This window comes from Curcuma longa, chromosome 1, assembly GCF_044706935.1.
Source record: "Curcuma longa cultivar G26 ecotype Majalengka, Jawa Barat chromosome 1, ITB_CL_G26_1.1, whole genome shotgun sequence".
In the NCBI taxonomy this organism is placed as follows: domain Eukaryota; kingdom Viridiplantae; phylum Streptophyta; class Magnoliopsida; order Zingiberales; family Zingiberaceae; genus Curcuma; species Curcuma longa.
In genome coordinates this window covers 19,606,052-19,622,684 of record NC_133861.1, presented here as the reverse complement: position 1 = coordinate 19,622,684, position 16,633 = coordinate 19,606,052, and the positions used below count along the sequence as shown (strand labels likewise).

General features: G+C 34.9%; 1 protein-coding gene, 1 long non-coding RNA gene, 1 other non-coding gene and 1 pseudogene across 3 annotated transcripts; 1 reads left to right on the top strand and 3 right to left on the bottom strand.

Moving 5' to 3' along the window:
• Positions 1-49: 49 nt before the first annotated feature.
• On the top strand, positions 50-3,427 carry LOC141846313 (stromal cell-derived factor 2-like protein; annotated as a pseudogene).
• A 622-nt stretch (positions 3,428-4,049) lies between these two features.
• On the bottom strand, positions 4,050-4,122 carry TRNAR-ACG (transfer RNA arginine (anticodon ACG)). Its single transcript has one exon. It is a non-coding gene; the product is annotated as a tRNA-Arg (tRNA).
• Positions 4,123-4,692: 570 nt separating this feature from the next.
• On the bottom strand, positions 4,693-7,408 carry LOC141846706 (uncharacterized). The gene is made up of 7 exons (XM_074734747.1): positions 7,383-7,408; positions 7,213-7,291; positions 6,980-7,109; positions 6,681-6,832; positions 6,417-6,537; positions 5,122-5,377; positions 4,693-5,006 (listed from the first exon to the last, which is right to left on the bottom strand). Exons 2-7 carry the CDS (start codon positions 7,227-7,229, stop codon positions 4,885-4,887), a joined length of 798 nt encoding a protein of 265 aa, XP_074590848.1. The 5' UTR covers positions 7,230-7,291; positions 7,383-7,408; the 3' UTR covers positions 4,693-4,884.
• Positions 7,409-7,847: 439 nt separating this feature from the next.
• On the bottom strand, positions 7,848-15,413 carry LOC141846716 (uncharacterized). The gene is made up of 4 exons (XR_012603356.1): positions 15,306-15,413; positions 13,644-13,736; positions 8,119-8,263; positions 7,848-7,931 (listed from the first exon to the last, which is right to left on the bottom strand). It is a non-coding gene; the product is annotated as an uncharacterized LOC141846716 (long non-coding RNA).
• Between the last annotated feature and the right edge of the window lie 1,220 nt (positions 15,414-16,633).

Genomic DNA, 16,633 nt, shown 5'->3' with positions numbered 1-16,633 from the left:
GTCTTCCATCTCCGCTCCTCCGCCATCGCGCGACCAGGACCAATTCGCAATGCGTCTCTCCATCCTCCTCCTCGTCCTCCTCCTTTTCCTCAGTCTCCACGAGGGCCCTTTCCGCACCGTCTCTGCCGGCGCCAGCGATGCCGTTGAGGTACTTGCTTACCGATCCCGGATTGATATATTTGCAATGATTTTCTTGATTCCCGGTTTTATGCTTTATTGCTTCACTCCATTCGATATTTATTTGGGCAGATCACATACGGTTCTGTTCTCAAATTGATGCACGAGAGAACGAAGCACCGGCTGCACTCGCACGACTTACCTTATGGATCCGGGAGCGGGCAGCAATCGGTCACTGGATCTCCCGATGTTGGCGATTCCAATAGTTATTGGGTGCGCGTTTACTGGAATTATTTGAAACGTTCGCTGTCTTATTTTGTTGCTGTGCTTTGGGTTTTTCTTCCATAAAATTGAAATTTTTGCCCGGGTCGCTTGTTTTTTATTGAGGGTCTACATTATATCTTTCTTTCATATGCATCTCCTTTCCAAACTACCGCTCTGCAAAGCAAGATCTGAATACCTAATGACCAATTCAAAATGAATTTGAAAGGATAAAGGCTTCATGGAAAGTATTTGGGTGGAAGAATAAGGCAAACAGGAAGATTATATCAAAAGAATGACAACTTATAGGATTGATGTGGACTTGGTGATCTGATATGATTCTTCCCCTGGGAGAGTGAGTTATATCTAGTTGATTAATGTGCGAAGGAGAGTACCAGAAATAGACCTGGTGGGTATGCTCAAAGTCAGTATCTGAGCTCAGAGCAGCTGTTGCTGGGGAGGTTACTATAGAAAATCTTGGATGGATGAGGCCTGTTTAGACATCCTTAAGCTTGAATCCCCATGACAACATCATTACTGCAGATAACAGGTGGGCACTTTGCAGATGTCAAACGACTGTTATCTGAGTGTAGGTCCGCCTGACAAGGACAGTGACAAGCATTAAATGCATACCATGCTAAACTCTATTATATGGAAAATACAATGTTCAAGAGTTACACCTAAATCTCAATTAATTGGCCTTGCTTGCTACATTATTGAATTGTTGTAAAATTCAAGTCGTCTCATGAAGCTTACAACTTTATTGCCGATGAAAGTTTTCTTCTGAAAACCTGCAAAATAAGTGATGTCTCTTTGAAAGTTTGAGCAATTGAACTTTGTTAATTGATAAAGTAATGCTTGAGAAAAAGTGGAATTTGCATTGATTAGTCTTTCAAGCCATTTGAATCCGTTTATGAACAATTTTTAAATTCTGGGTTATAGTACTTCATTTGCACTGGACCTGTAACAATTTAAGTTTTCCTCCTCACGCTATACTGTATGGCATATCACATATGTATATACTTTTTTTTTTGATAAACTACAAATTTATCAGGCTCCATGATTTTGTTTCTTGTTCTACTATTTTCCAGTTTATCGTTTTATTTATTCCTTGCACTTACACTTATTTATTATATCAGTTAGTGAGAAGCACATTGTTGTTTGTTGTATCTATAATCATTTCCATCTTTCCATAAAACCAATTAGCTAAATGACTTTCAAAGTTTTTATGTATAAGCACATCAGCTAAGGGAATTGAGAAACATAGGGATTCTGAATTTTAGATTTATTATTCAACAAGTATTAACACATCTAAAAAACAAATGAGAATGCTAAGTGAAATGTGTGAATTACTACAAGGGCAAAATCATAATACAGTACTATGGGAGCAACTAAAGGTTGCTCAAATACAAAGTAAAATGAGAGGAGATACATTAAGATTGTATGAACACAATGAATGTTGATCAACAAAATTGATTATAATCAAACAAGTTTAATCAATTAGAGTAGAAGGCAAAACAGAAAGGGAGACCAAATAAAAATTTAAAGTTGACATAATTAAAAGTGATTTAATAAATCTGAATATTATTAGTGATATACATTGCATGATTTTCAATGGAGTAAAAGAGTACATGTAGTTATCCCACATAGTTGGGGCTAACATGATTGTGATCATCAGCTAAGCGGGCTAAGAAAGAGGCTTCTAGGTTCTTTTCTTTATTGACATTTTAATTTTAGGCAGTTGTGTTTACCTTCATTTTACATTAGACAATCATTTACAGATTGTAAGGCCCCAGCCAGATTCATCAGCCAGACAGGGTGATGTCACTGAAAATGGAGCTATCATCCGACTACAACATATGGTAACTCGCAGATGGCTCCATAGCCACCTGTATGCTTCTCCATTATCTGGTAACCTTGAGGTTAGTGAGGTTCTACTTTACATATTACATGCTAATATTTACCTAGAGAATATAGGTTGAGTTTTCCATTCCATCGGATGGCCCAGTTGTCAAGATCATAGTTGATTTATTTATTGTCTATTCACATGTTTGCTTTTTCTGTCTACTTAAGTATATATCTGAATGGCATTGCCTCTAGGTAAGCTGCTTTGGGGGGACGACCAATCAGATACTGGTGACTTTTGGCGGTGAGATCTCCATGCTGTTTTGAAATTACAGCCATCATCTAACTCAGTTGTGCTAATTCAGTTCATTCTTGGATTCATCATGTAGTCTTGAGATTGAGGGCAGTGGAAAAACTTGGAAGACAAACCAGCGCGTAAGGCTTCTACATGTTGATACCAGTGGTTACTTACACAGTCATGAGAAGAAGTTCAACAGGATAGCAGGTGGACAGCAAGAGGTAATAAAATGATCCGCTGCAAGTTTTCATTCATCAGATAAATATGCTGAAGTCAACAAAAACTTTGTATGGTTTCTAGTTCTCTGTACAAAAGAATATACCAAGAGTTGTTCGAACATATATATATAGAGTATTTCTTGAAAGTATTATTATACTTTCTACTGATAGATAGCGCCCATAAATCTCATCATGAGTGCCTAAAGATTCATATTGAACTTTAATGGAAGCTTCTCCTGTACCAATGATACGTCGATCCAGTTTCCATTGGAGTCGCAAAGGACCATCTTCTTTTCAGTTGATAAGCAACTTAAACATTATGGTTGTTAAGAAATCTCACAGATTCAGTTCTTTTAAGTCCTTTGTTTCATATTGCTATGCAATCAGTTGAATTTCGTTTATTTGCTGCAGGTGTGCGGCATGCGCGATAAGCACCGTGATAATGTTTGGTTGGCAGCAGAGGGTGTGTACCTACCAGTTAACGTAAGCAAGTAATGGAGGAAGCATCCTTGTGGTTGTTTACAAACAAAATCCACGACAAGTTGACACCAGATTTCTTTGTGACTGTTTAATTTTGCCGAGGTTCCATTTCTTCATCAGCTTGTTCACGTTCATAAACGATTTGTTCAACTTGAGAGATTATCATTTTTGTTTGACCGAAGTCTTGTTATTAAGAATGAAATTAGATGGAAGCCATATCATTAGACGGGTTTTCTAACTAATTGTGCTTAATAACTATGCTATTTAGCTGATATTAAACTAAGCAGGTTTTGGAATTAGTTTGAAGATACAAATCAAATTTATGGACAAAGTAAATTGTAAAGGAAATTTGAGAGAAGAATTTTGCTTCCCCACCAGATGTGTAATAAATAACTCTTCAAGTTTTATTAATAATATCAAAGGAAAGGGACAAAGAAAATACATTAGTAGGACATTTAGGTTAGATTTTTATCCGATATCGTACCAAACTATTACTCTCAGATATTAATTACCTTAACGATGAAGCTGGACACTGCGAGTCGATGACACTGTGAATTTAAAATATATTTTTAAATTTTATTTAAATATCTATTTGGATGATATTTATAATATATATACACACTCATTCTCTCACTTTTACATTTTTATATCATTTCTTGGTAAAGACAATGGTATTTGTGAAATTAAAATACAAAAATAACATGGAAAGACTCCACAAGATTTTTTTTTTTTTAAGATTGAGTGGCTTATTATTTGGATGATCCAAATTTTATTTATTTTCTCACTCTACATATTTAAATGATTTTTTTAAAAACATGCAAAACCAAAAGCGACTCCGCTGGGGATCGAACCCAGAATCTCTGGTTCCGTAGACCAGCGCCTTATCCATTGGGCCACGGAGTCCTTATGATGAGTACGTCATGAGAATAATGTAATGATAAATAAAATGCATCTTATCACATAATTATAGTAGAAGAAAATTTTGATTCATTATATAGCTACATAAGACTGCACGACAAACATTGTATTTTTATAATAACTAGCAGGTGGTACATGCACCGCGCGTTGCGCGGTGTGTGCTATAAGTATTGGTATTCGTGATTGTGATTGGTAGCTTAAATACAAGTATAAATACAAGCCTTGTGGATGAATTAAACCTACACTGCAATTACCACTCGTTAGGCCTCCATAGTCGTGAATCTATTATGCTTTTACGGGAGCTCTCTTATGCTTTCGCGTGGGCTATTTATAAAGTGTTTAGATGCCCCTCCTCGCCTAGTTGGCAGAAAGATTTTGGGTGCCAAGGAACTTTTGAGCTTAGTTTACTGCCAGAATTCGGAAATTTCAATGATTGATCTTGTCTTTCGACCAGGACAGACAATTATATATATAAGCACAATTTTATTTCGCTCTAAAATTCCCAATACCTTTGGGCAGCAAGCAAAAGCAAATGCTTCATACACCAAGGATGCATCATACAAAAGTTTTTTCATGAACATTGTATCAAACAAAAGTTTCTTAGTTTCTTCAGTCATGAAGAACTGATTACATTTAAACACATTCTTCATGTATGAAGAATCCATCAGAAGCACTCAAAATCAGCCTGATAAAAAGATTAACTTAACAAAAGTTTGCTCATAAATCTTAGAAAAGTGATGATATGCTTTAGGCTTTGCGTCTTTTGGGGTTTCTTTCTTCACTATCGTCATCGGAAGCAGCTGGATCTTCAAATCTAAATTTTTCAGTAAGAGATGTGCGCACGTCTAAGCTTGTAGCTTTTTCAGTGTCTAGAACATTCAACAATATTTAAGAATGTATGTGTCACAAATCTCTTAAATTTTAAAGACAAGCATAGTGTTTAGCTAAACTAATTATACAGTACAACAATGTCAGTAATGTTACCTGGAGAGAGCAATGGCAGAGTAACATCGGTTGCATACTCCTGGATATTTAGGTTTTCTTCTTTGGAATTTAATACTCCTGAGCTTTCACAAATTGGATGAGTCAGTAGATTTGATGACTTTTCCACATGCTTGTATTCGACACAATATACAATGGAGTATTTGTGCTGTGATTCTTTATCCTTTTGTTTTGAAGGTTTGATCTGGATTATATATTCTTTTGTTTCCAAAGATGAATGGACACTATCAATATGCATCTGCCAAAAACATAAGTATAATTATATTTCTTACTGACCGGTAAATGAATGCGTTGATTGGTTTGCTACAACATGAAAGTGAAACCAAAAACAAAAACAAAAACAAGGAACCCACAAATTTGGTACAACCTTAAGCTGTGCTTTGTACAATTTCATAATTTCATTTCCTTCTCTTAATTCCAAAAATATTTTCTGTAAGCGTTTCCATCCCTACAGTCATAATAGAGAATATTTATTATTCAAATCAGCCCATATTAAGTGAAAAAATGTTCATGATGTTAGATGTTTGATATCAATTATTTCACCTGGTAGTGAGTTGTCTGTGTGTTTTTTAAAAAAAAACATGGTGCTGGATAACAGGACCACGTTTGTGTGCTTTGCTCATTTCAAGTCTCAAAGAAAATTCACTATATGGATGATTTTAAAGGTTAAGATTATGCATCTCTTTATGATTTTGACTTATCACTGTTGTGGAAATTTTGGTTCTTTTTTATTCTTCAGGAAGGTATGTTCTGGTGATTTTGTGTTCTTGCTACCAACCAACAAGGTACAAGGGGAATAGATAGTGAATGTAAAATGCGTATAAATGGCATGTATGTTTATCATAAACAAATAGATATATATCCACATAAGATGTATAATTTGATAATTATATATTCATTGGATTATAAAAGCTTTTACTTTTCATGTCTATCTTCTTTTCTGTTAAATGAGTAAACGGTAATACAATCTGCTACACAATAATATAGATATTCATCTAGTAGTGCAACTCGTGGTGTTCTACTATGTATCGTATTCTATTCATAAAATTTGCCACAAGTGAAGACTGTCTTGTTTCTTTAAAATAGAGATAACACTAAACCAAAAGGCATTTTCTAGTTGAAGAAGAAAGATTTTAAAATAAACTTTGAACATTGATTATGAAGAAAAAAATTTTATCTCAAAGTATAGATAAATCAATTCACATAGATAACTGAAAGGAAAAAAAACCTTGGAAAAAAGCATTTAAAGAAGAATAAGATATAAAAATATAACCAACTTTTGAAGGTGTCTTCATAGCTTCTGTTGCAGTTAAGCCTAAGATTTGCTCAGCCATTTCTCCAAAAAGAGTTGCTGTAATGGCACCACTTTCATCACTTAGATTAATCTCAAATCGACACCTATAAATATTTCAAAACATGATGGCATAAAATTAGAGCAATATATAAGAAATTAACCTCAAACTGACATCTATAAATATTTCAAAACATGATCGTAGAAAATTAGAACAATATATAGGAAAAAGAAAATGCTATGGAACTACCTTGGTTCAGCTAATTGCTTTTCATTGCAGAAATTGCATGTGTATTCATAATGATAGGCAGCTGTGGTTGCGTGGAAGCATTTTTTGCAAGCCATATAGTAATATTTTTGGATGATTTCTTTGAAGTTTATTTTGGCCTTGATAAGAGCTACCTGATCATGCATGAACAAACAATAGAATAGGAATTTCCTTGAAGCTTAATTTTTCCATATAGCAATTATCTTTAAGCAAACAATTATGTTACTCATGCATAAAAACTTTAGATTACTCTAAAAGTGGATGGATAAGTGAATAATTACCTTTTGAAATGGCAAAATATTGGCAAGCAATGTAATGTTGCTATCTGTAGGAATGGTCACATTGTGAATATGCTGATTTGTGCCCTTGTCAATGACATAGTCTTGAATCATTTTTCTATTTCTCTTTACCCTTTAATAACAAACAAATAAATTAACATGTTACTTAAAATAGGAAGAAGAAATATAATGTTTTATTTTTTATAGGAAGGCAAAATAAGATATATAGTACTGACCAATTTTTCAAACGCATAGCTTCAGCAATAGGTGGGTCAACAAGTAAAACTGAGTTGAAATGTGTAGATAATTCAATCCCTATGAAATTGATTGGTTGATTAAAAATTGGATATAAAAGACAAATAGTTATATATAGCAAAAGAAGCAAGTTAATAAGAAAAGGTGTTACCATTGAAATAGGACACCCGAAGTCGCCGTGCTATCAAAATCAAATTTTTTCACTTTCGTTCAAGAGAATTGTCCCTTCAAACAAGAAAGTCTTTCCAGATAACATTATGGAATGCATGCTTTACAGAAAGGAAAAAAAATAAAACAGTTAATATGGAGAAAATAAAAGTGCCACAATGGTAAATGGCCAAGATGTTTTGTTGATACAGCTTTGAAATGGATTCCGATGATATCTACAATGTGTATACAAATATTGTCATTCTAAAGTAATGGGATAAAAGTTAATTATTGCTCACCAACAACAGCATCTTTTTTGTCCACATGTTGGAAGATCTTGAAATGGAGTGAAGTCAATGATATGATATCATCATCGATTTCTTCAATAACTGTATCAACACCTATTACCCATTGCATCAGAACATTAGCTGGTCTATATTTTGGATCTTTGATTTCTCTAATTTGAGCATATGCGATACTTTTTATAAGGTTGGAGTTTCGAGGCCATTGTTTCAATTGCTCTATTAAACATGATTCCTTCAACCTTAGCTCCCTGTGCAGCGTTAATTTTGAAAGTTACAATTAGGAAAAATTTTTATGTAGACACATCTGATAAAACATAACTACATCTAACAGAGCATATATAACAAAACGAGGTATATGATTTGCTAAATAAAAAAAATTCAATCTAATAAGGAATATGAATTTTGTTAAAGAAGAAATTGAATACTAAATTTTACCTGAGTATCAGAAAAAATAAATTTTTGAAATTTCGTAGGGCTTTTCATAGACTGAATAAGGTTCAGCTTTTCTTCAACAGTAATAGTAGCCACCCAAGGTTGATCATCATTTGTCAACTTATCAATCGGAACAGTAGCCATGACACTAAAAAAAATTGGTGTAAAAATATATTAGAAAAATGAAATAGTAAATTTACTATCTTTAATTTTGAAGCATGAGCAAAAACATGATAATGTTATTGAAATGGTACAAACCTTAACACACAAAAAAAAAGAAGAGTTCTGAGTGCGTATCAATGTTGTGCCAGAGCAAACACTTCTTTATAAACTACATTACTTGTTTTTGTGTCATTTTTTTTTTCATCAAAAGTAGGAGGAATAATAAGAACCCTCACAGCTTCAGTAGTTTTAGCTCTTGAAAGAGCAACATATAATTGACCATGGGAGAAAACAGGTTCTTTTAGATACAAACCAACATAATCTAATGTTTGGCCTTGGGATTTGTTTATTGTCATGGCAAAACATAATTTAATTGGAAATTGCACTCTCTTGAATGAAACTCCACAGTTTTCGGTGTTAAGGCTATGAAGAGAAATTTTAGGTATGAAAACAATTTGCCCCTTGTGTTGACCAAAAGCTATTTCAGCAGTAATTATACTCTGTCCTAATTTTCTGCAAATTAACCTTGTTCCATTGCAAAGTCCATCAGTTGGATTTAAGTTTCTAAGAAGTATTATGGGACAATTATGTTTTAGCAGTAGTTTATGAGGAGGCAGTCCTCTTGGATTCAAGGAATTTAAAAAATCTTCAAAATCTCCTTGATGTCTCTCATCAAGAGTTTTATCAACACTTGTATAAATATGTAAAGAACCAGGAAATCGCTCAATCAGTAGATGGTTAATGTCATCAACAGCATTGTTTCTTGGAGCTAAAACACATCTATTGATCATTTGTATGGGATCTTGTGCATAGAAGTTTAAGTCTCTGAAAACACAGTTGATCAACCTGTCGAATATCTTTAATCCATTAAAAATGAAGAAAACTTGAATGCAAAAGAAATAAAGTAAAAAATGTAAATAAATAAATAAATAACCTGTTCAATGATTCTTCTTTTTCTGTGTAAGGAATAATTATCTCATGTGGTAAACTGATATCATCATTTTCATCAACCAGTTCTCTTCCTTCACCCACCCTTAATAAAAATTCAGAAAATATTGGATCAAGAATGGCTCTCATATTCACTTTGAGGTAAATCTTTTGAATCCCTGACCATAAATGTGAGTTAACAATTGATGACTCAATCAATATTTGTTTTGATCCTTTTTCAATTACAGGTAATGTTTGCCTAAAGTCACCACCGAGAACAACAACTTTCCCACCAAACGGTCTATCAGAAGTCATTAAATCTTTCAATAGTGAATCAAATGATTCCAATGACTCTCGTTTGGCCATGGATGCCTCGTCCCATACAATTAATTTGGCCTGAATAATTAACTTAGCAACAGCACTTTGTTTGCTAAGTTGGCAAACTTGATTTTCTGATGAGTCTAGAGGTATTTTAAATCTTGAGTGAGCTGTTCTTCCACCTGGTAAAACTGATGCGGCAACCCCAGAAGTTGCCACTGCAATAGCAGTGAATCCTTGAGACCTTAAGGTTGCTAAAAGTGCACGATACAAGAAGGTCTTTCCGGTGCCACCAGGACCATCTATGAAAAAGGCATGCCCATTAGCAGAAAATACCTTTTCAAGGATGATGTCATATGCATGCCGTTGTTCATGATTTAACTTTTCACTTAACAACATATCTTCAGCTGTAATAGGAATGTTTCGTTCACTTATAACTTCTCTAGTGAATTGTTCATCATCCTCAACATCATCTTCATTTGAGACCAAATTATAATCCTTAAGATTTTTACCCATTTGCATCAGATACGTGTTAATAGCTTGCAGCACTTTTCTTTGGATATAAAAAGAATTATGTCCTGATCGAGTATAAGTCCTTTGCATATCAGTAGATAAATCATTCTTGAATTTTTCCCAAAGGGTTTTGGGATTATTAGGAGAACAATAAACAAGAAGAATCGCAAAGAGAGACCTCAATGCATAGGGCATCTGGAATTGGGATGCTTCGTTGAGAGTTTGTTCTATGTAATTATCAGAATGTAAGAATCCAAGCTCTAATGCAGTTTGTCTGAATGAATTTAGTTTTTTGCCATCTACTGTCATCAAATCATCGTAAGAAGTTGGAGCCCTTACATGAGAAAGTAGAAGGCGAAGATAGTATCGTTCACCATCCTTTGGATCTATTGTAACCATTCTACCAATCACATCACCCCTCTTTCGCTGAAACCATGTCCTTGTCTTTCCACACCATACAAAGTATTTTGGAAATTCTTTGTACAAAAGTTTCAAGTCTTGAGCCTTTTTATTTTGCTTATTCATCCAAAAAAATTCTGTCAATGTTGTCCTACTAAAGTAAGAATTCTCAGCAAGCATAACCAAGTCAGAACTCTTACTAAATGACACAAACTGCTGACCATCAAGATGAACTTGAAGAGTATAAACAGATGGATTGATTTGGTTCAATTTAAATGCAAAAATTCTCCACATAGCTTCTGATGGACCTACCCATCTTGCGTCTTGAAATTCTTTGATTTCATCTATTTCAGTACAATCATCTATGGATATAAAAGAGTACTTAACAACATCATGACCCTTGTAGATGTACTTGTATAGATATTTGACCAATTTAATAGTAGAACATATCTCTACATTCATATGACAATCAAACAGGGCCAAAAGATATGGATTATATGGAACAGTCCACCTATTATCTAGTTCATGATTTCTAATCCTAACTCTTTGGCCGTCATTCCTCCTACGATAATGAGGATAACCATCATCTGCATGATAAGTATGGCTAGTAAAATTTTTAGGGTAATGGTTTTTGCAATTCCCCGATTTCATACAAGGGCTGTTTATATTCATCGAACCACATGGGCCATGCATCATGTGTTTTGTAACCAAGGAGTATAAATACGGATGTAACTTTGGATCTGGTATTTCAGCACAAACGATACGGTCATAGGCTGTGGGATTTAGAAGCTTCGAACCAAGTTTTAATATGAGCAAAAAATGGCAATGTGGCATGCCTCTTTTTTGGAATTCAATGACATATACGTATGCAGCTACTTGACCAAAATTCTGCTTCTTAAACAATTCTACCTTAAGTAGTTCTAACTTCGCCCTAAAAGCTCTCGCTAAAAGATCAGGTCTATCATTTGGAGTTTCATCATATTTTAAATTTTCTTGAATTTCAGGCCAATTTGGATTACAAGTTATTGTCAAAAAAATATCTGGCTTTCCATATTTTTGAACAAGTGCCATTGCATCTAAATACCTACGCCTCATATCTCTTGGGCCACCTATGAACGATGCAGGCAAAACAACTCTACGACCTATATTGATCCCATTTGTTTGTCCAAAAGATAAGCTATCAAGAACACCCTGCAACATTTCTGTTCTAATTTCATTCTGTTTTTTTCTATGGAAATCTAATCTGCAGGACTCAATCTTTATATAAGCATCAACGACAAATTGTTGAAATGCTCTTCCTGTATGCACAAGCATAGACTCATCATTCTCCCTCATTTGAAACTTATAACAATAATACTCCCTAGCGGTAACAGTGCTGCTACTGTTTTTGGCCTTGTCAGCACCTAGAAGTCATAGGAAAAAAGTATAAACATCGAGCAAGAAAAGAAGGGGAAAAAAAGTTTCCACTTAGTTTGACAATCTAAACATAACTACAAAAAAATTCACCTGAGCTTTCAAACTCTAATAATTCATCAACTGAGCTAAAACTGATTGGTTCAATCATATCGCCATCTTCTAACTGTTGATGTAGACTATTTCTTTTCCTTTTTTTGTCCCGTGGAATCCCAATATGCCAACCAATTTCACCTCGTGGAAATAAAAGGGGATATTGCAAAGGGTCATAACAACCATAGTAATGTTTGATTCTATGACTTGTATTTGAGAGACTATAAATCTGAATGTGTATAGTTTGATCATAAGAATCAGCCTCCTGTTCAGAAAAAATAGCTGCTACTTGAGAGACCGAAGGAAGATTGTATCTTCGTTGGTTTAAACAAGGGTTTGCACTCAAGACAATTGTTTTGTTCTCAATGTTAGGAATTTCTCTTGACTGTTTTAAAAACCTACAATATGGATTGTTTTCAAGAATGCGCAAAAGCAATCTTAGAGTTTCTTTATCTAATCTTTTTGACGAATCCAGTCTTCTTTGTAGTTCTTCCTCAGTATCAAAAAAATAGAACTGAATTCCAGAAGGTTTCTCAGAGCTATTTTGTCGCAAACCATTTAAGAAATGGTAAATTTGACCCTGCACTTTGAAAGTGTAAACACCAAATTGATTTTGGGTTAAGGTCTTATCATATTTTGCACCAAATGAAGTAAAGGCAAGGTGATTATTATAGGTCCTAATGTTTTTTCTGAATTGTACTGATTGTTCTTCTGTTCCAATTAACAAGGATCGAAGATCATATGGCATTGGAGGACAAACCAAAAAGACTTCACCACCAGCACAACAAAAATTAGGAGGTTCTAAATAAAATCTCTTTGCTCCACAGTGTTGACAATCTAAGGCAGAAGGAAGTCTCATTGCTTCTGTTGGTAAATTACATCCACATGTTTTCCCTAACAAAACACCAATAATATTCATTTAACCATATCACCTTAGAAGATAAAAGCACAAACAGAGAACCTAATGCAGGAATAAAAATTTTCCTAACCTCTTACAGCACAGGAGCGAGAACCATTATTCTCTGTGCATTGAGTATCGGGCTCGATTACTATAGGTATAGATGGTATATTTTCTCGTAGAGGCTGCTTACATGATGAATAAGTGTCATATAGAAGAAACAAAACGTTGGTTTCAATTTAAGCAAAAAAAGCTCTCCCAACATAAGTGTTACCATCATGAGTTTGATTACCTCAGAGTCTCCTATCTGACTACTCTGACTACCTAGATCAAAATCTGCTAGTTGTATTTTTCTAGCCAACCGCATCTGTCTTCTTCTTTCCAAAATAGCAGCTTTTTTATCAGATGACATTTCTGCATATTTTTTTCGACGTAAGGCATTTTTGTCCATGTTATGCATGAAACTGAAGCAATGTTTGAAACGTCAACAATTACTGACATCACCATTATTGATCAACAACCAAAGTATAAACAAAACAATGTTTGAAACATCAACAATGATCGCCAAATCAAAGCAAAACACTTATCAACAATCACAGTGAAAATGAGACAATGTTCAAAATTCCAACAATCATTGCTAAATGAAAGTAAAACACTGGTACATATCTATTCCCAAAAAAAAACTATTGAATCGAAAAGATAATGAACATAAAAACTAAAATAAACAGAATAATACACAAACAATAATTATAGAACAATAAGATAACCATACGAAAAGTTTTCAAGAATAGGTTGTACTTTGTACCTTATAGAAGCACCAAACCAACACAAAGCAAACCAGCAATTTTTGTGAGAAAAATAGCTTCCAGGAAGATTCTGCACAAGAAGCAGCCAATCCCTAGAAAGAACAAACAAAAAGCACAATATCAATATAACACAAAGTAAAGAATATGCACATAAGATGAATGAAGTGCAATAACAAAAAGCCTTGTTTGCTGATCACCATGATCAGAACAAACAATTGAAAAAATTTCAACATCCCTCCTTTATCATAACAAATGGAGAACAAAATTATTAGGTCATATCATAATTGCATCCACATGTTTTTGAATTTTTGTCTTCACTTAAAAACTATCTATAAAACATTTTTAAGTTTTTTGAACGATTCACTTATTTTTTATAAATTGCAGAATAAGTTAATGATTTTCTGTTTATTGTAACATTAATGAGTTAACTTCATGGATATCAATGTTTACAAAAACACAACTAACTAATTATGATAAACAAAAAGCATAATAGAGAATGGAGCAAGCATAATGAAAAAGGAAACCAAAAACAAAAACCAACAAGGAACCCACAAATTTGGTACAACCTTAAGCTGTGATTTGTACAATTTCATAATTTCATTTCCTTCTCTTAATTCCAAAAATATTTTCTGTAAGCGTTTCCATCCCTACAGTCATAATAGAGAATATTTATTATTCAAATGAGCCCATATTAAGTGAAAAAATGTTGATGATGTTAAATGTCTGATATCAATTATTTTACCTGGTAGTGACTTGTCTGTGTGTTTTTAAAAAAAAACATGGTGTTGGATAACAGGACCACGTTTGTGTGCTTTGCTCATTTCAAGTCTCAAAGAAAATTCACTATATGGATGATTTTAAAGGTTAAGATTATGCATCTCTTTATGATTTTGACTTATCACTGTCGTGGAAATTTTGGTTCTTTTTTACTCTTCAGGAAGGTATGTTCTGGTGATTCTGTGTTCTTGCTACCAACCAACAAGGTACAAGGGGAATAGATAGTGAATGTAAAATGCGTATAAATGCCATGTATGTTTATCATAAACAAATAGATATATATCCACATAAGATGTATAATCTGATAATTATATATTCATTGGACTATAAAAGCTTTTACTTTTCATGTCTATCTTCTTTTCTGTTAAATGAGTAAACGGTAATACAATCTGCTACACAATAATACAGATATTCATCTAGTAGTGCAACTCGTGGTGTTCTACTATGTATCGTATTCTAGTTTTACTTGTTTTGTACATAATAATATAGAGGTATTGAAAATAAGTGGGTGCATCTATCAAGGATAGATTCCTATACTATGTTTTCTGTATTCAGGTGAAAAATAAACGTTTAAGAGCTTTCATCCACCAATACATGTTTATGTGATTTATACAAGTGATGCATAGTGACTAACTGATCTTGATCTTCAGTACCATTAGTTTATGTGTGTGTATGACTTAAGTATGCTAAGATTCATCTTATTTGAAATTCATTTACGTAAATGCAAAACACTTTTCATTGTCATATCTTTATTATCAGGAAAAATGGATGCCTCCCAGGGAAATTGGAAAAATAAAAAGCTTAATTTAAGCTTAATAAAGAAATCAACCGATCGATGCGATGGAGAAGAAAGCACTGTAAACAGCAGAAGGAATATATATTACACTTGCAGTTAGCGATGTCGACGGCGACGGCAGTCAAGCCAAAAAGCAAAGCGCGAAGCAAGAAGCAGTGTTGTAGCCGCGAAGAAGAAGAAGAGCAGCTGCAGCTTCCATTTCCGCCTGCAGCGGATCAGGATTCAGGACCAAAACAAAGACAGCAGCAGCGACAGTAGATAAAAGATAAAAGATAGACACGTTTTTACTCGGAGGAGAAAGAGAGGGAGGTGGGCAGAAGCCCGCTGGCTGTTCGCCCTGCACGCTGCTGCACAGCGGCAGTGTGGTGGTGGACGAAGAGGAACAGAGCGATAGATTGAGAGAGAGAGAGAGGGAGCACGTGATGGCACGGTCCTTTATGGCGGAAGAGTGGAAGGAACAGTAGATAAAAGGACGAAGCGAGGAGACGACGTCCCATCATGATGAGCAGGCGTCGGACATCCGGCCACCAGTCAGATCCCACAAGAGTGGTCCAGATCAGACGGCCGGCTCTCCTCCTCCTCCTCCTCTCCGAAACGAACGTCGAGGATCGTGACGACGTTCAGAGAAGGGAGGGAGCTGATGAAGGCGGAGGAGGAGGAGGAGGAGAGGAGGAGAGAGGAGAGGCATGACCGCACTTACCACCAACCTGGCGCACCATGCGGACGGTCGACGTCAAAAGTACGTCTGCCTCGTGCCGTTCACGTGAGTGGTCGTCAAATAAGAGCGTTATCAGTCTCTTGTACTTGGTGAATTTTTAGCAAAAAAAATAACTTGAATAAAACATTTTCAACGAGGCGAGTCGAACTACAAAATTTAATGTTTTTTTCGCTCTCTCTCTCTCTCTCTCTTCTGATATTGAATATTATATTTAGTCTTCTTTTTCTGCTGTCGAACAGATGAGGAGAGGCATGACCGCACTTACCACCAACCTGGCGCACCATGCGGACGGTCGACGTCAAAAGTACGTCTGCCTCGTGCCGTTCACGTGAGTGGTCGTCAAATAAGAGCGTTTTAAGTGTCAATATAGAAAAATAACTTGAATAAAACATTTTCAACGAGGCGAGTCGAACTACAAAATTTAATGTTTTTTTCGCTCTCTCTCTCTCTCTCTCTCTTCTGATATTGAATATTATATTTAGTCTTCTTTTTCTGCTGTCGAACAGATGAGGAGAGGCATGACCGCACTTACCACCAACCTGGCGCACCATGCGGACGGTCGACGTCAAAAGTACGTCTGCCTCGTGCCGTTCACGTGAGTGGTCGTCAAATAAGAGCGTTTTAAGTGTCATATAGATAGATAGATAATTATTTTTTAGGGTTTCGGGCATGCTATGATGAACGACTGGATCTGCGAA